We start from the raw sequence: 18,197 nt of genomic DNA, 5'->3' as shown, positions 1-18,197 counted from the left end.
CTTATATAAATCGGCTGTGAAATCTCCATCGAAATCTCCTCGCTGTTTACTGTCATTAGCTCTTCGAACTAGTTGAAACTACGAATTCACCTTCTCCATACAACTCTTCAACCATGTCTGGACTTGTGCTTCGTGGGAACCTGTCAGATGGTTCCTCTCTGCCAGCCGCTCGGGCCCGCTTGGAATCGTTTGGCCCTGCTACTTCTATGGGCTACGACTTTACGCTACTTTTTGAAGACACTATCCTCTCTTTGCTACCATCAGCTCTCTTATTATTAAGCCTACCATATCGCATGATAAGCCTCTATGGCCAGCGGCCAAAAGTATCTTCTGGGGGTTTTTTGCGCGAGAGCAAATCAATTTTCTTGGCCATGTTTACCGCAATCCATCTCGCGCTGTTGATCGCCCGCGTTTTGGATTCATCGCTACGCACGTCTGCTACTGCTGCCGAGTCTGCACTGGCTTTTATCGCCAGTCTAGGTCTCTGTCTGCTTTCGCGGCTCGAGCATTTGCGTTCTATCCGCCCATCGCCCATGATCAATGGCTACATCCTCCTCACTTTAATCTTTGACATTGTTCGTGTGCGAACTATGTTCCTAGATTCAAACAAAAGATCCATCGCCGGGATATTCTCCAGCATGATGGTTTTGAAAGTGATGGTTCTGCTTGCTGAAGCAGTCGAAAAGCGAAAGCTGCTCTTGACACCATATCGCGATTTATCGCCGGAAGAAACAAGCGGTATTTACAGCAAATCGTTTTTTTTCTGGTTGAACCAACTCATGACATCTGGATTTCAGCGTGTTCTTCATAGTCACGATTTGTATCCGATCGATAGTAACATGTCCTCCCTGGTACTCCAACAGCGAATAAAACATGCGTGGAGTGCTGCGACACAGGATAAACGAAGAGCTCTTTTCTGGGCAGTCTTGCGTGCAAATTTGAATCCATTACTTCTATGCGTCATTCCACGTTTGGTACAGATAGGCTTTAGATATACTCAGCCTTTCTTGCTCTCGCGGACGATTACTTTTGCAAATGATGAGAGCCAGTCAGACAACATTGGCTGGGGCCTCACAGGCGCTTTTTTCATAATTTTTCTTGGTGTTGCTGTTTCAAATGGCGTTTTCTACCATATGACTTTTCGTTTCGTGACAAGTATCCGTGGCAGTTTGGTCAGCATCATTTATTCAAAGACGGTCGATCTCAGCATCACAGCCCTCGACGAATCAGTTGCAGTGACTCTGATGTCCAGTGATGTTCAATCCATTTGTAATGGTTTCCAATTAATCAATGATCTCTGGGGAGTACCCCTTGAGCTCGTCATTGTTGTCTATCTCTTGACTCGCCAACTTGGCATTGTGGCGCTCGTGCCAGCCATTCTATCATTCATATCTACTGTTGCTATCATTTCTATAGCGAAGTCGATGGGACATGCCCAAAAGATATGGATGAAGAGCATTCAAACACGAGTCGATGTCACGTCCACGATGTTAGGGTCTATGAAGTCCGTTAAGATGCTTGGCTTCACTGACTGGCTCGCGGGTATTGTCCAAGGTCTCAGGGTAAGTGAGCTTCGGGAGGCAAAACTGTTTCGTAGATTGCTTGTTTTGCGTGTCTTCCTTGCAAACAGTCTCAAATTTCTAGCTCCACCCCTGACATTTGCCGTCTTTGCGACTATCCCGCAAAAAGGTCACTCTTTGAATTTAAATTCGGTTTACACCACCCTGTCCCTTATTTCACTGCTGGCTACGCCTATTAACACATTCATCCGAGCCATTCCTGCTATGAATACTGCTTTGGCATCTTTCAATCGCATCCAAGAGTTCCTCCAGTCTGAAGGCAGACATGATCATCGCATGGTTTTGGAAGATTCTCCAGTCTCAACACAACGGATTCAGTCAAGCTTGGAAGAGCTAGAACTATCAGATCTCAGTCCTTTGAGGCAAAATCCAGCATCGGAAGTCATTTCTGCCCGAGATGTGAGCTTCGCATGGGACAAAAACGCAGTTTTCTCTGTCTCGAATGTCAATTTGAGTGTGCAGAAAGGTCAATTTTGTTTTATTATTGGCTCAACAGGCTGTGGCAAGAGCACTCTCATGAAAGGAATTATCGGTGAAACGCCATCGACCAAAGGCTTTCTATACACGAAATACCGAGAGACAGCATTCGTGGACCAGACACCATGGATCCGTAACACGTCGTTCAGGGATAATATTTTAGGCATCTCAAATTACACGGAGACATGGTATCATGAGGTTGTCAGCGCCTGTGGATTGGATCAGGATGTTGCAAATCTCCAAAATGGCCACTGTGAGTTTTTACCTTATAGGTTGCCTGCCCTATTGCTTACCTTTAATCCAATTTTTAGTAACAAAAGTTGGTTCTTCCGGAATCTCTCTTTCCGGGGGACAAAAACAACGGCTTGCGCTGGCTCGTGCTGTTTATGCATGTAAAAGTATTATCATATTGGATGATATCTTGTCGGGCCTTGACGCTGACACTGAGGAACACGTCTTCAAAAGCCTGTTTGCAAGAACGGGATTGTTTCGCCGACTTGGTACGACAGTGCTACTATCTACCCATGCTGTGCACCGACTTTCTTATGCGGATCATATTGTTGCTATAAAAAGTGATGGCTCTATTGCAGAGCAGGGCACTTTAGAGGAGCTTGAGACTAGCGGAGGTTATTTAACCCTCTTGAAAGCACAGTATAAAGACCAGTCGAATGATGAATTTGACCCCCAACGGCATAAGGCTACGAATGCCGCAATCGATGGCTCTGATCAAGGAGCTCGAGTTGATGCTATGGAAGGAGAATTGACCAGGCAAAATGGAGATTTCGCTCTTTACTTATATTATCTTGGGTCTGTGCATTGGGCATCCAGTGCATTTTGGATGACTTTCTTTATACTTGAAGGAGTATCACCGAAGCTAAGCGAATTGTTGGTCAAAATTTGGGTGAGTTCATTGGAAATCAATGGCAGTACTGTCAACTCCTTCTACCTTGGTCTCTATGCCTTGGTGTCAATCACAACGGCCATTGCACTTGTGGGTGGAGCCTACCATTTATTCATATTCTTTGCTCCCCGAAGTGCTGAAACTCTACACGAACGTCTTTTAAAATCGGTTATGCATGCGCCCTTGTCATTCTTCACTTCAGTCGATACTGGCACCACTCTGAACAGGTAAGCTTATCTGGCTCAAGAACTTTTGCGACTTGAATCGTCCTGGATTACCTGACCACCAATTATGATCAGGTTCAGCCAAGACATGACCTTGATTGATCATGATCTACCTTATTCAATCTTTGATTTTGTATTCTCTCTATCGGGCGGATTCATGTCTGCTATCATGATGTGTATATCGGCTCGGTATTTTGCCGCCGTGATAATCCCATTTTTCTTTTTTTTGTGGATGTTGCAGAAGTTCTACCTACGAACATCACGCCAAATGCGCCTTCTAGACCTCGAAGCCAAATCACCACTGTTCTCTCAATTTATTGAGAGCTTATCAGGTCTAGTGACAATCCGTGCCTTCGGCTGGGCGCCTGCATTCGAAGACCAGAATCTGGCCCTACTTGACGCGTCGCAGAAGCCCTTTTATTTGCTTTTCTGTATTCAGCGATGGCTGGAACTAGCACTGGATCTGTCTGTGGCTATTCTAGGTGCTATCTTGATGGTGCTCGTCGTCAAGTTGCGAAGTGAGGTTGGCACTGGATATGTTGGTCTCGCCATTCTTAATGTCATCACTTTCAGCCAGTCGCTTTCGCAGATTCTAAGGAATTGGGCCGAACTTGAGACATCCATGGGAGCAATCGCTCGAATTAAAGATTTTGTTACCCATACAGCCTCCGAGAACAAGCCAGGTGAGAACGAGGGGCTCCAAGCCATGAACGTTGATTTATCCTCCTGGCCATCTCAGGGTGCGATCGAGTTTCAGAATGTGTCTGCATCTTACAAGGCCGGTGGAGATCAATCACTCGTACTTCGCAATTTGAGCCTATCGATTCAGCCTGGTCAAAAGATCGGGATATGTGGCCGCAGTGGTAGCGGTAAAAGCTCCCTTCTGGCTGCCCTGTTCCGACTGCTAGAAATTGAGTCACAAAGTCGGATTCTGATTGATGGCGTGAATATTGCACACATCCCGCGGCAGATTACACGTAAAGCTCTTAACGCTGTTCCACAAGAGCCTTTTCTCACCAACGGCACTGTTCGTACCAACATTGATCCGTCTAATACCAACAGCATTGAAGCGATTGAGCGCGCTCTTCGTCGTGTTGAACTATGGGATGTTGTTCAGACGAAAGGCGGATTCGACGCCCTTTTAGATGCCAATTTTTTCTCTCATGGTCAAAGACAACTCTTTTGTCTTGCACGAGCGCTATTGCGCAAAAGCAAAATCGTGGTTCTCGACGAAATGACTAGCAACGTTGATGTTTTTTCTGACGCGTTGATGCAACGAGTTGTTCGTGAAGCATTTGCGGACTGTACGATCTTGGTTGTTGCTCATCGACTCGAAACCATCCTTGACTTTGAACGCATCGCCGTGATACATGATGGCGAGCTGATTGAATTTGATACGCCGGAGGTACTTCTCAAAACTGATAGTGCATTCAGGGAGCTGTATGAGTCATGAAATGGAACTCCGGCAATTTTTGAGGTGGAACCGTGAGTCGCCATACGTAAAAACAAGATACAGTAGATGATGCGAAATATCAACGTGAAAATAAAAATTGAACTTGCACGGCTTTTCTTTAGTCACCAATAGACTTCTGCACAAGCCAACATAACCCGAACCCAACTCAGACCCATGGCCGGGGACTCAGAAACCCCAGCTTGGATCCAATTTCAATCCAGTTCTGCAGAAATTTAGGTGTTGGCGACCATAAAGTTGCTCAATAATCTAAATAACACACATAATTAGGATGTTTGTAATGTTTGTAACCCAAGTTGTGGCCCCGGACGCCACGTGCGGGGCCTTCATACTGTAGTGGGTAATCTGCAACAGCACTCACAGTGGTGATTTGTCGTCTGTTCTCTTTTCAATATTACATAGCAGTTTTACATTCCACCGCCCCCACCCACCCGCCTTCTGGATGGGGGTGCACCACACCGTAAACCCAAATTTGAAGTTATTCACATTAAATATTGCTTTCAACCTTGAGTATCTATCCAATCCCCTCTCTATCACGCTGCTATCACTGTGTCTGACAAAATAGAATTCTCCCCAGTAGGCAACTTGGGTGGCGGTTGGCTATACAATTTTGTCCACTGCTTATCCAATCTCATCTTCGCTTGTATAGCTTCATTCTCTCTCCTGGCCTTCATTGATCGATTGGCATCTTTTGTACTGAGTATACCAGAGTCTCCGATCCTTGGAATCTCACTTTCGGTGATCTGTCGCCTCCGAGGGGCTTGTATCTCCTTTTTTCAACTGACTGTATCGCTTATCATCGTAATCTCTTCTGCCGTACGTTTATGATGGTAGAACGAACTTTGTAGGCCTCACTAGAGCTTTGGTGTGAGAGCCTTTGTAGTGAATGCTTCAAAAGCTTCTTTTAGTTCTTCTCGAGGTGTTGGGTACTCTTTGGAGGGGTATTTTCCACGCTAGAAGAAGAGAGATTCGGGGGAGGTGTCGATTCACCGTATGCGTGAAGATCGGGTGCGAAGAGGTCTAGTATCGGTGGAAGTGCATCTTGAAGTTTTTGAATAACAGTATCGCCATTCGGATGGTATATACTATGTTCTTTGAAAGAATTTCGAATGATTCGCAGGTTGAAGGACTTGTTTCGTACGCTTACGATATCCTCGAGGAAATCCACTTACCGCGCGAGGATCCCGCTCCCTTGATAAATGAAGTTATTCTGCTTGCGAAAATATTGTTTAGAAGCAAAAGAAAGCTTACCATCAATAGGCTGGCAGATATGAGTCGTATGAGGCCGGAAAAAAAAGGGATAATGTCGTAATCCTCGCAGAGTTGTGGAAGTTCGACGGTCTTATGGGACTTATGACCGTCGAAATCAACATACATTTTTCATTTCTCTTTACCCCGTCTTGATGAAATTTTTGAGACCATCCAACAGCAAGGAAGTCGTTGATAAATCTCATTGGAGTAACAACCATTCAAAAGTGTGGTAGATCAGGGTGATCATACCAACTTTCCATGAACTTCTCGCCTCAGAAAAGGTACAGCGACTCCATGATCCCTCCCATTAGTAGCGATACACTCGATCGCTGTGGTATTTTGAGTATGATCGAACCCAGCGAGCTCAGGGCATCTTTCCTTCCTGCCAACATCCTTCCGAGCCCTTCCCTGGCCGGGTTGGAAGCCGCATTCATCGAATTTATAGATTACGTGTGATGGGAGACCTTTGAGTACGTTCGCAGGCTGATCATACCGGTGCTGTTGGTATGCTACATCATCTGCGTCAAGATGTTTCATATCCTTCATTCTCTGTATCACAGGGCTTAAGATAAGATATGCTGGGAGTCTTCTATCGTAATGATACGCCCACATGTTACTGACTTCCTGATTTGAACCAGCACGTACGAGGACCGGACTCGCCCACTCTGTGAGCATCTCAAGGGTAACGGGGCGATATAAATCACGCATACGAAGGGTCCATTGGACCAGAGCTTTCCCCTGATACTCATCAAGAGCCTTGTTTTTAGGTATGCGGGCGCTACGAGCCTGTTGAGCCCGGCAAATGCGACCGCGCAGTATCTCGTACGAAATATCATATTTCCGTGCGATCTTGGCTAGATTCGGGTTTCTTTCGCACTGGGCGGCTTCGCAGGCCTCGATCACATGAGATCCGTCTATTTTGGGCCCCTTTGGCATGGCGGTTGGGTGGGAACAACGTCAAGAAGATGGATAGCTTCAAAATTGGGTTTACCATGTGAATTACGTTTACGCTGTGGTGCAGTGGACGCTAATTGATAAAGTCAAGTTCTGTGAACTTTTTACGAAGATGCACCGACTCCTGTGCGCGAAGATATATATATTTCTTTAGACATATCCGACCCTTACGCTGATGATAAATTTACTAGCCATGTATATTTCGTATCCCTTGCTTCAAGGCAAAAACACTTTTAGCACGGGTCATTGTAACTGAAAACAGCCTATTCCTAAAAGATTCGGCGGATGACGGGCACCGCGAGCATGATGGTCTTGCAAGCCGTCATCGCGTCCTGGTTGATCTGCAAACGCCCGTCCTGCTGAACCAAGAGACGCACCGCTTCTAAGTGGCCCCTCTCAACCGCTTGGGAAATTGGCGGATCTGCCAGCCCGCTCGCATTGATGTCTACGCCGCCCGTGTTAAGCACCAGTATCGCGTCGACGCGTCCGTGCCCCCAAGCGACGGAACAGGGCAGCTGAGCCGCAACTACGTGAATACCAGGTGAAAATGCGTTGTACCTTGTCTCCACTACCGATTGAGCCTTTGGCTTTAAGTAGAATGATATTGCGAAGCTATTCACCAATTTTATAGACATTATGATCATGAATATCATTCTTCTGGCTCGCTTCGCTTTGTAAACAGATTGAAATCCAGATACTGGTATACCCTATTGATGACAATCCACCCTGGGCGTTGATATCATTCACGGCTGATCAAATCTGGGGGCTTACTTATCATCCAGAAAAGCCCACAAAGCGTAAAAACATGGGATGGTTGTGTTACATTTGTTATTCCCTATAAGCATATGATGTCTCTCATCATGGGGTACAAGAAAAAAGTGAATATTAAGTTCGGCTCATTCTTGTTGTCTTCTGGTCGGGTCAAATACAATTGTTGTACCTGACTGGTGCATTAAAAATTGGCTTTTTAATATCATGATCGTCTCTATCTAGCACAAGGCGGCGCTGAAATTATGTCATAACATTGGGTTACTTGTAACCACCACACATATGACGAGGCCATTGCGATGTTTGAGACGTGGAGCTAGATCGGATGGGAGGTGCAGGACTTTATAGATGCCTGATCTGTCCTTTTGTGTAGGGAGTAGATGATTCTGGGGAGCTTTCCTCTTCTCTCTCTCTCTTTTCTTTCTTCCCCATCTTCAATATCTTATTGAATAAGAACATATTTTCTGATTTGACTCACTGCATCACAGATAGTAGTAGGAACTATATTTAGGCGAATCTCCCCTAATAGTATAGTTAAGCTATCAAGATTGAAGGTCGGAACGAGTATAAAAGTTAGAATGAGCAAAGATATTAGAACGGAGTTGATCGAATTCTAGTACGAATTAACAAAGTAACATTGATATCACATCACAGACACATCTGTTTTGTGCAAATAACATATTACCGATTGTATGCAAGTCCCGTTCAGTAATTTGTATGCACTGACGTGGGCACCACGGTCTCTGTCTTGCGCGAGGTAACTGCGGAATATTGGGTGGTCGGTGTCGATGTGACAGGACATGCAATGAGCGGCTTGACCTTCGTGTCATATGTAATGAGTGCATCCGCATTGCGCCCAAGAACCGACTCGGTGTGTATAGAACAGCTCAAAGATAAGCCATCACAGGAGAACATATCGCCGTCACCAGCACTTGGAGCAGCTGCGTTCGTGTAAATGCACTTCGAGTACTTCTCATCGTAGACCATGAGGACCGAAACGAAGCCGACACCTTCTGGATTATCCGTCCACGCCTTCGGTTTTGGGCTAGCAACACCATAATTGTACCAGTACCCTGCTGTACAAACACTCATTGTTATGAAAGGCTTAGCAAATTTAAGGCAAATTTCTGTTTGGCCGGCCTGATCTCTGCATGCTCGAGCTTAAAATTAGCTGTTCAGTAATATGGCTTAACATAATGACAGCAAGTGCCGAACCACCCTAAAGTGGAAAAGAGTAAGGCTTTTCTCATTGTTCTATGCCTGCAAAGAGGTGATGACAAGATGTACATATCTAGTTTTGATAATGGATTTTAAGAAGGCTGTGTATTGCATTGTAACCATGAAGCTTCTCGAACAGAATCAAACTATGATCTGATCGTCCTTATCAACGGCTTCAAGGAGATCCTGGACTTTCCGAAATTGGATCCCTTGGAAATATCTCTCCCTCTGATCCTGGACCATGGCATCGTCGAAACAAGCTGCTCCCGTGACAGAGAAAAGTTGATATTCAGCGAAAATAGCGCCATCGCCTCCACTCATCGCCTCCTGCTCTATTTCCGCCACATCTTTATAAGATACAGAAAGCGCAGGATACTTCTCGGTGAGGATGCGACTAATTTCTGCCCAGCATGTCTTCTCCCCGGTGATGTAGGTGTATTTGTCCCACTTGGCACTTTCCAACAAAGCGACAAGACTCTTTGCTACATCCCGGGCACATGTGACGTTGAACGGCGCGTGTCCAGTGCCTGGAATGATCATTGTTTGATTGGCGAGGTCAATTGGAAACGCAGGCCCAATGTCCTTGAGATATCGATTCTTGCTTGGGACGACGTAGTCAATCAACCAGCCCACAGAAACTAATGTCCACTCTAACTCGGCTTGCTCACGAAGCATTTTCCGTACAGGCTCGCGCGTATGGAAGTAGAACTCGGGCTGATGGGGGTGTGTTTCAAGGTTGCCCCCAAACTCAGAGGGAATGAAGCGCTTGCAGATGCGGCTCTGCTTGCAAGCCTCTATCAGGGCAAGGTGTACATCTATAAACCCCTCTGAATAGTCGAGAATCGTGGAGATCATGGCTTCGCAATCCGAAATTGCATTGACAATTGACTCCACTGAGTAGTCAATCACCGCCTGTGTCACCTTTGGCAGGCCGCTGAATCGAGATTTCAGGCTGCGGGATAACACCACCACATCATGGCCCTTTGCGGTGAGCTCCTCGACAAGATAACAGGCCAGGTCACCCGAACCTGCAATTGCTAAACGCATGTTGAAAAACTGGTTTCCGGTAGTATAATCAGTATTAAATCAACGTGGGCGGACAGCGAAAGTACTCACAGACCGAATACTTGGTGAAAGAAAACAAAAGGTGAAGATGAGCAAAGAGGACAGGTGGAAGTTTGAGTGACTTTAGCAGGGTGACAGAATAAGTAGGTGCTTGCAGAAAAGAGCATAGAACTGGAAGAGGGTTCAGCAGTTTTTATAGTAATAGATGGAAACATACTACGATCGAGACAAATGGTCAGCCTTAGCCGAAATAGGCAATACAGCGTGGAAATTCTGCATGAAATCGACTTTACTACGAGATTTCCTCTGAAGGATGATTACCAAACGTCATATACAATTATTAATCTTTCTACGCCGGTATTATGAAGCAAAGTTTCAATTTTAAGGAATAGATTAAGAAAGTGGAGAACGATTGGTCATCCCATGGGGTCCGCGGGTTCCGAGATACCAACAACGGACATATGCTTGTGAAGGCCTACAGTGTAGATATCTCAGGCTGCTAAAACAACCATCTCAAGATGGCTCATCTAGCTGAAATGCAGAGTCAAAAATGCAACTAGTATCATAAAGATGTACACAGTACCAGAAATATTTTTGATGTCAGCCTTGAAGCGAGTCTACTGTTTCACGGCCGGCTCTACTTTACGTTGGTCTCTCTTTCAACCAGCTTGTCTATATGCACTCGCCAGCTCGTCCGATCTTCAAGCGTTAAATTGCTGCTATTCAGGCTTTGTACAGCACCTGCAAGCTCGAACATGCACAGAACACCGTTACGTTTCTGTGGAGACGCAATGCACCCGTAAGCTACCGAATTAATCCCATCACGCGTGGCAGACACGATGTAAGCATGGATACGGCTTACATCGCAATGAGCTCAACAGTATTAAGTGATATGTGACAGAAGTGGATAAGCGTGTATTCAACGGTGCCAAATCTCCTGTTGATGTGGCCAACTCCATGATCAGATTCTGCTGGGCTTCGCTGACTACGTCACTATTATTCAACATTTTTCCACCACCATAGCGCATACGATGCGCAAAAATTGAATGAAGCCAACCATGGATCACACCCGATATCTTCTCTTGAAGACACAGAGAGCGTTTTCAAGCCCTTGGTGAAGCAATCATGTAAGACTTCAATTGATGAGGCTTGCCGATGTAGTTTTTTTCTCCCGGTTACAGGGATATTGTTGGGGATAGTTTCCCTTGGAGTAGATAGATAGATCTCTCTCTCTCTCCTTCTGATAGATAGTGGATAACACTACAAGCCCATGGGAATGAAAGAAGAATGATGATAAACTGTCTAAGATGGTGGACTGGATGCTCATTTTGTATGAGCATGCCGGCATGGCAAACATGCTGATAAAGGGAAGGTGCGCACACAATGCATCCATCACCTTCTCTCCTCCGTCCGCAATTCATGTTTCATTCTTCATATTTCATTGCCCATTGTACGATTTCCATGAGATTATGAGCCTCTCTTCTTGATTCCTCTGATTTCTTCTAGCTTGGGCCGCTAGTACCTCGATTTATCTATTTTCAAAATACACTTTTCAACATGGCGCGATCTGATATTCAAGACACGCATCCCCCGCCCCTCCCCACTTGACGATACTGTTGAGCTCACAGGACGCAGGAAGAAACAAAAACAGGATATCGGATTACCCTCAATCGGTCCTGTGGATCTGCCAAAAATCTCGCTGTTGGAGGAAACAAGTACAAATGTTGAAGACTGGCAAGATGAAGTTTACTGCGTTCTCCGTCTTCTGCATCTTCATAAGCTGTTAGACCACAATCGTCCTCAACCTATGAATGGGAATAAAGGTTATGAACAGTGGTCTTACTGGTCTAACACCGTCATGTACGCCAATGTTTTGATGAAGGAGCTCGCTCGTGCGTTGCGTGGCAGCAATGTGATCAGTCAAACAATCCTCGATGGCAAGAGATTCATTCCCCTAAAAGAAACAGTTTCAGCACCATGAACGTCTACATTATTGCCTTCCGGAGATCTCCAGCAATCCTCGAGAAGTGCAAGGTCGCTCTGCCACTCGGAGCGTTTATTCGCATTATTGATCAGCTCGGCAACGAATCACCGAAGATGAATTGTATCATTGAGCAAACCAGCAGGAAACAGTCCATTACTCGCAACAAATTCAATGAGTTCTGTGACGATTATGGCTTGAAGCTAGATCTTGTGTTAGGTGCAGGACTTCATGGAAGCCTGCTATGTCAGATTGTGTAGGGAGCAGATAGTTAGTTCTGGGGAGCCTTCTCTCTCTCTCTCTTTCCGTCTTTTCCCATCTTCATCATCTTATTGAAGGGGACCGATTCTTTTTTGATTTGACTTGCTGCCTCACATGCACTGAGATTTGTTTTGTGGGCTGGCAGGAAGGAAATAGGCTGATTTTCGTACTTTTTTACAAGTCTGCATCTGTTTCCTCTTCAGGCAGTAGATCGATTTCTGGCGTTTGGCTACGAGTTCTTGCTTCCGCTTGGGGGAGCGCCTGCATAGCTATACAGTTTGAGTTAGAGCAGTAGGTCAATTGAAGTTCGACTGATTGATTGATTGACCAATATTTGGTTTTTCGATGGGAGCAACCTCCGAATCCATCTATCTATGCTTTTCGAACCCGTGAGATGTCCAGAAGCATTAGTTCTGTCTCATCCGTATGTTGATCGGACTCCGTCCAGGACGCCTCCTTGTTATTTGACCTTTTTAACCCTTCCAAAGCGTCATTACCCAGCCGTGAGAAACCCTCTCCAACGTTATCGTTGCGAGTATTTCTATGGTAATTGTGGTTAAACAACTGCTTTTTTGATGATTGGGTCACGAGCAGCCTTTGGGGAAGTATTCCGGATATCAATGGCCAGATTGAAGGCAGACAAGCTGCAATGATTAGGATCCCGTCCTCTAGAATGGTGAATATACCAAGCTTCACAGAGAGTCCTTAGCCAACTCCACCTTGTTTGACCACTTCCATTGTCCTTAATTAGCTTTAAGCGCACATAGGAAGTAACGGGCCATGTCGTACAGTAGACATAGAGCCCAGCCTGCCCAAGGCTCGCAAGCTAGCAAAGTATCAGTACTTTTGCGATACATAGATGAATCGACTGACTTACCAGCGCAGGAACAATAAGATAGTCATCAAGTCCAATGGCTATTTTCTGGATGTATTTGGTATAAAATCGCGCACCGACGATTGTGGTCTGGATAATTGCGATCGTTATAGAAACTCCGATCAATTGATCTCCAAAGGAGGCGATTCCATCGCTTTGCCCCATGCTTGTTGAATGCTCTCTATACATCTGAGATTTTGAAAGGTGAAAAATGGAGTTTACGAAGGATTCAATTTTTGTTGGCCTATAGATCTGGGGGCTGGCGACTCATGGTCCGAAGGATTCAGAACGTAAATACCCCGAAACATACTTTTTAGATTGAATCTCGCTTGTAAATATTCAATGAATTATTCGACAGTGTGATGTTTGAGTCAATAGAACGAGATCGGATGGGGTTTGTGTGATTGCATTGATGCCTGATTTATGAGGTTGAGAGGGGTGTCAATGACTAGTTCTGGAGAGCTTTCTCTCTTCCTTTCTTTCCCCATCTTCAGTATTCGTTGAATAGGACCTTATCTTTTTTATTTGACTTGCCGCATCACAGATATTTCTTCTCATGGCTCAGGGAGTAGGAAGAGTTTGCCATTATTCAAAGAATTGTAGTCGCGGCGTGAAAGACCACGCGTCTTTCACACAAATGGATTAGGTGAGGATACCATTCTGTATTTATCCAGCGTCAGCAGTCCAAGCGGTCTCTGGGAGCGAGGTATGACACACCTTTAGTATCACTCGACAATACCTGATAGCCCGGCGGGTCGGGAATCAAAAGCAAGAATGAAACAATGATGGGGAAAATTTGGCTGTGCTTTCGCCCGATGCAATTCCATCAAACTGGAAACTTAATAGATCTTTTTTCTACACGCATCGGCTTCTCACTCGCGAGTCTCGTGGTGAAAGATCTGTGATCTGGATGATAAGTGACCTTGAGTGGCGTGATTAACAAGAACTTACGTGCCAGCAGTCATGGTTATATCATATCTAGATTTTGAATTAGATCACGCGAGAATAGAAGAAGTTATGAAAATCGATTAAGTAGGAACGTCAAAATCGTGGAAAGTCGCTTTGTGAATATATTTAATTTGCTCGGCTTTCTGAGACAACCTTTCCCGTCAGCAAAACTATACACCTGCCTATAGGAAATCGCCGAAAGTGATCACACAAAGTATGTAGACTTTACCGGGCCCTACAGTGCAGGGCTTACACTTCTAGAGTATGGTTTGATGGAAGATATTTATTACTTCTGCTTGGCTGAGGACTAGTGGAAACGTGGAGCTCGGTAATACAAACCCGGGAAAACAGAAAAACTATTGATGCGCGCAAAAAGAATGATATGAACAATATGAATGCGAATATAATTATGCCCTATCTTCGCATTCTTTATTCTTTTCGGGGCCCTAAGCAGAGTGATCTCTAGTAAGACGGCTCAGGAGTAAGGATTATGTTCGATCCGGCTGGGATGCAGATTTTTCCCCAACAGCATAGAAATAGGAGTACCCTTCTGTTTAAGACATCTTCTGTTTAAGGCATGGAAACGGTTAATGTGAAGAAAGCTGTGTGGAACATTAGGCAGCAGTGTCGATCCAACAGCCGGCCCACAGCGTCGACCCATATCCGGGAGCTAATCGGCTCCTCGGCTTAAGCAGGTGCCAAAATTGTTTGTGAATACTACAAGAAGCTCAGACAATCCATCATCTCATTTTTTGCATAGCTTTTCATTAAATGTTCGAGCTCTTACGAACAACCAACCGGTATATTCAGCTAGAAATTTATGAAGTAAGGTGTCTCCTGATTAAAAAAAGGACGATACAGCCTGGAAAGATGAATCAACTAACCCTAGTCAGTCCATCACAGCCTCTAAATTACAGTCGTACTCTGTCTTTTTTCTTTGTCATTTGACACATTACTTGCTAAGGAATTCACACTTCGCTTTGACCAACTACAAGCGTTTCTGGAACGAGGCTATGCTTACACTCTTGGAAAAGACAGGCCGCCTCTAGAAAACCTTGGAACTTCCAATTATTTGCTCTGGAAATTGCCTAATCTTGATGGCTGTGCAAAATGTTTCCAAAAATTGATGGTGGTTCTAGAACTAACCAATGAAAAGCGTACAGACCCGCCCATTCTGGCCCGACCCGTCCAATCCGAATTGACTAGTGGGCTGATGCAAGGTTGGAGTATGTCCCAGCCTACGAGGTGGAAGGCAAACGGCTATGAACAGGGATCATTCATGGGTAGCAAGGCAGCTAGACAAGGTTTGACGCCGGTTGAAATCCACTGAAGACCGAGTGTAACCACTGATCATGGGGTTTGTGAAGTGTCATCAAATGATATGCGAATGCCCTCGGTCATGCCATGTTTTTGTCACAGACCTGCTGACGAGGAAGGCAATTAGAGCCGACTGGCAGGGTGCCACAATAGAACACAGCGCCGCTTTTCTTGGCGGGTTATCATTATCATCATCAATATTATTCTTGATAGTTTTATAATTCCTGATACTGTTATTTTCCTAAGATTTGCATTTATATGGCTCTCTGCGGCTAGAGGCGGGGTGAATTAGACCAAAGAGATCTGAACTTCGCCTGAAAAAATTAAATCACAACACCTTATACGCAATGACCAAGCTACAACTCGTTCATGTGGTTCACGAAACATTGAGGTTGATACTAGGGATTGAAAAAATGGACATTTAGCAGCTGAGCCACTCTGTACATCATAATATGACGTCTCCATTATCTTTGGGGCTGAAACAAGGTACCGCGAGGCGAGCGCTAGACCCCGCAGCTAAATTAGGAGGAGCGGGAGCTTATGCGTAATTAAGCCAATCAGAACGTGTTGAACGTAGCACATCCCCGTGTTCCTCGACTAAGGCAAGGAAGAAGACACTGTCCACAATGTTCAAGCCTTTGTGCAAAAGTATTTGTCATAGACATAACCTACGATGAACCCCGCAGTCTTTGACGCCGTCACGGAGATGATGCACAGTCCTTTCTTATAACTTTAAAGACATCGTTTAGCTCGCGTGTCTACTTGCAGATGCTGCAAATTACATCGAGTTGCAGATTAACTCATGAGGTAGCGCGAGGAAGAATCTGGTTTTGATATGATAATAAAATAAAAGGCTATATCACCTCTGGTCCACTACAAAAACCAAGGCTGTTGTTTAGAGGGGCCACGTTGTATTCTGACATAGGGTAATAATGCGGCTTGCTGAATACTTTATCCAACCCAAAGTCTTGGCGGTGGTTCCAGGGAAGAGTAATTCAATGTATATGATGTAAGTCGATTTCGAGGACGGCTGTACAGAAAGCAGATTGTAGGGACCGCTGAATTCTTGATTTTTCCATATTACGTACGCCAAAAGCATAACCTAGGTCACATTGTATGCGGACTCACGGCAACTCATCCAATCCAAGTTCTTAAACAAAAAGCCACAATCACATCTCGTATGACGACTCCATTCGGAGATCGACAAAAAATATGCACTTGGCTTTCTCTTTTAGACGTGGCAAGTGTCAATGTGACAATAAAGAAGCACGATTTGGCTGTACAAAGGTCACTTTTGTTACATCATAGCCTAATAGTCTCGCAAATTACTGAAGCTACGAAATGGCTTTAGAGCCTAATTATTTTTGTTTCGTGTGCTTTGCAGGCGCGAAAAAGAGTAAATGCTCCTTGTAAAGCACGAAGTCGGTCGGAAACTCAAAAGCCAAATCAGCTCCCGAATCTTGGATAATGGCAGTGCCACAACTTGCAGGCCTTTTTTTACTTTTCGGATACTTCCCCGCAACCGCAGTTCCCCGAGATAAACCAACCGCTTTAAGGTATGAACAACACGCCACATTGATGCTCATTGCTGGATCTAATTCAACACATATAGACGGTGCGCATGTTGCACGTTTAGTATTTCAAATCGGGACGACAGGACACCAGTGAACGACATCTGATACTAAGACAAGCCACCATGTTGGCCACTATAGAAATTTGTCATACCCCGTCATGTATCATGAATAAAGATTCCAGAGTCTTTTCACGAGTGACTCGGGGAGAAAAGTAATGGTGGCCGAAGTATCTCACTAGTCAGCCATTGACTGGTGGATACAATCCCTCGTAGTTGATTCATAAAGGCCACCTCTCTCGATTCGAAGAAAGTCGCGAACGGAAGTCCAGTCTGTCCGAGATAGTTTAGAAGAACTTGGACCAGGCACCATTACAATGTAGCCGCTTTTAGCACTTGAGGGGATGATCTCTTTACATGCTATAGATATCTTTCTGGTCCAAACAACCGAGCCCGTAAAGCCATGTAAGCCGTATTTCTATCTTCCTCAGTTGTAGCTATTTGATCTGGATTCTAGGTGGCGTAGGCCAATCTGGCTAGAAGCTCTTTCTGTCTTTAAGTTCCTTGTTTGAAGACTCGAATATGATGCAGGTATCAGGACCATTGCAACTTAGTCAATGCCACGAGGTCATTTTAGCCGACTGGTCCTCGTTATGGCCAGGCCAGCCTTTTCAGAGGCATGGCTACTTAAATCGCTGGTCATCTCTTCCAAATTTCCATTTTCAAAGTGTTGATAAGAACCTTCGAATTCACTCATCGCTGCAACAGTCAGACCTCCTGCAAGATCTTACTCCTATTCAAACTCAAGATGCATGGTCTATCTTCCGTCGTACTTTTCGCTACCATTTCGATGGTTACTGCCGTCCCAACCGGTGGAACTGGATCCCAGTGCACCACAGAGCAGGCCAATAAATGCTGCACCGGACTTACCCACGGTATTTTGAATATCGGGGTTTTGTCTGGGCTATGTGTTCGTATGTCACATATTACTGAGACTATCAAATGTTACTACAATTGAACACTGCTAATCTTTTCCAGCTCTGATTGGCAATTGCAACAACCAGGCGGCATGCTGTGAAAGCAATGGAATCGTGAGTTATCCATATTTGATGTTTTTACCATTATCTGACTACGCATAGGGTCTTCTAAACTGCCTGACTGTGCAAGTTTGATCTCGGCAAACCTATGGAAAGTTGACCTTCTCTTGAGAAAAGCGATGCCAATTTTCTGGCCGAGATAAGAAGATAGCAATGAGTTACATAGTTAGGTACACTTAGCAGAGATAATATCATTCAACATGGTAGTCATCTACAAATCAGATCCTGCATTTGCTTCAT

At 44.9% G+C, this 18,197-nt stretch overlaps 7 protein-coding genes across 7 annotated transcripts; 3 read left to right on the top strand and 4 right to left on the bottom strand.

The window, feature by feature from the left end:
* Positions 1-113: 113 nt before the first annotated feature.
* N7529_002086 (uncharacterized protein) lies at positions 114-4,635 on the top strand (the record flags this gene model as incomplete). Its single annotated transcript, XM_057237617.1, has 3 exons — positions 114-2,310; positions 2,369-3,185; positions 3,258-4,635. 3 exons carry the CDS (start codon positions 114-116, stop codon positions 4,633-4,635), a joined length of 4,392 nt encoding a protein of 1,463 aa, XP_057102304.1.
* Positions 4,636-6,147: 1,512 nt separating this feature from the next.
* N7529_002085 (transcriptional regulator family: Centromere protein B DNA-binding region) lies at positions 6,148-6,840 on the bottom strand (the record flags this gene model as incomplete). Its single annotated transcript, XM_057237616.1, has 1 exon — positions 6,148-6,840. The coding sequence occupies one exon, from the start codon at positions 6,838-6,840 to the stop codon at positions 6,148-6,150; it is 693 nt and encodes a 230-aa protein (XP_057102303.1).
* Positions 6,841-7,127: 287 nt separating this feature from the next.
* Positions 7,128-7,493, bottom strand: N7529_002084 (uncharacterized protein; the record flags this gene model as incomplete). Its single annotated transcript, XM_057237615.1, has 1 exon — positions 7,128-7,493. The coding sequence occupies one exon, from the start codon at positions 7,491-7,493 to the stop codon at positions 7,128-7,130; it is 366 nt and encodes a 121-aa protein (XP_057102302.1).
* Positions 7,494-8,331: 838 nt separating this feature from the next.
* N7529_002083 (pectin lyase-like protein) lies at positions 8,332-8,718 on the bottom strand (the record flags this gene model as incomplete). The annotated part of the gene is made up of 1 exon (XM_057237614.1): positions 8,332-8,718. One exon carries the CDS (start codon positions 8,716-8,718, stop codon positions 8,332-8,334), a length of 387 nt encoding a protein of 128 aa, XP_057102301.1.
* Positions 8,719-8,985: 267 nt separating this feature from the next.
* On the bottom strand, positions 8,986-9,891 carry N7529_002082 (uncharacterized protein; the record flags this gene model as incomplete). The annotated part of the gene is made up of 1 exon (XM_057237613.1): positions 8,986-9,891. The coding sequence occupies one exon, from the start codon at positions 9,889-9,891 to the stop codon at positions 8,986-8,988; it is 906 nt and encodes a 301-aa protein (XP_057102300.1).
* A 1,995-nt stretch (positions 9,892-11,886) lies between these two features.
* Positions 11,887-12,150, top strand: N7529_002081 (uncharacterized protein; the record flags this gene model as incomplete). Its single annotated transcript, XM_057237612.1, has 1 exon — positions 11,887-12,150. The coding sequence occupies one exon, from the start codon at positions 11,887-11,889 to the stop codon at positions 12,148-12,150; it is 264 nt and encodes an 87-aa protein (XP_057102299.1).
* Positions 12,151-17,668: 5,518 nt separating this feature from the next.
* On the top strand, positions 17,669-18,032 carry N7529_002080 (uncharacterized protein; the record flags this gene model as incomplete). The annotated part of the gene is made up of 3 exons (XM_057237611.1): positions 17,669-17,834; positions 17,899-17,951; positions 18,000-18,032. The coding sequence occupies 3 exons, from the start codon at positions 17,669-17,671 to the stop codon at positions 18,030-18,032; spliced, it is 252 nt and encodes an 83-aa protein (XP_057102298.1).
* Between the last annotated feature and the right edge of the window lie 165 nt (positions 18,033-18,197).

This window comes from Penicillium soppii, assembly GCF_028829465.1.
Source record: "Penicillium soppii strain IBT 18220 chromosome Unknown utg000002l, whole genome shotgun sequence".
In the NCBI taxonomy this organism is placed as follows: Eukaryota; Fungi; Ascomycota; class Eurotiomycetes; order Eurotiales; family Aspergillaceae; genus Penicillium; species Penicillium soppii.
Note: the sequence above shows the minus strand (reverse complement) of the source record. Positions and strands in the feature narration are given on the sequence as shown.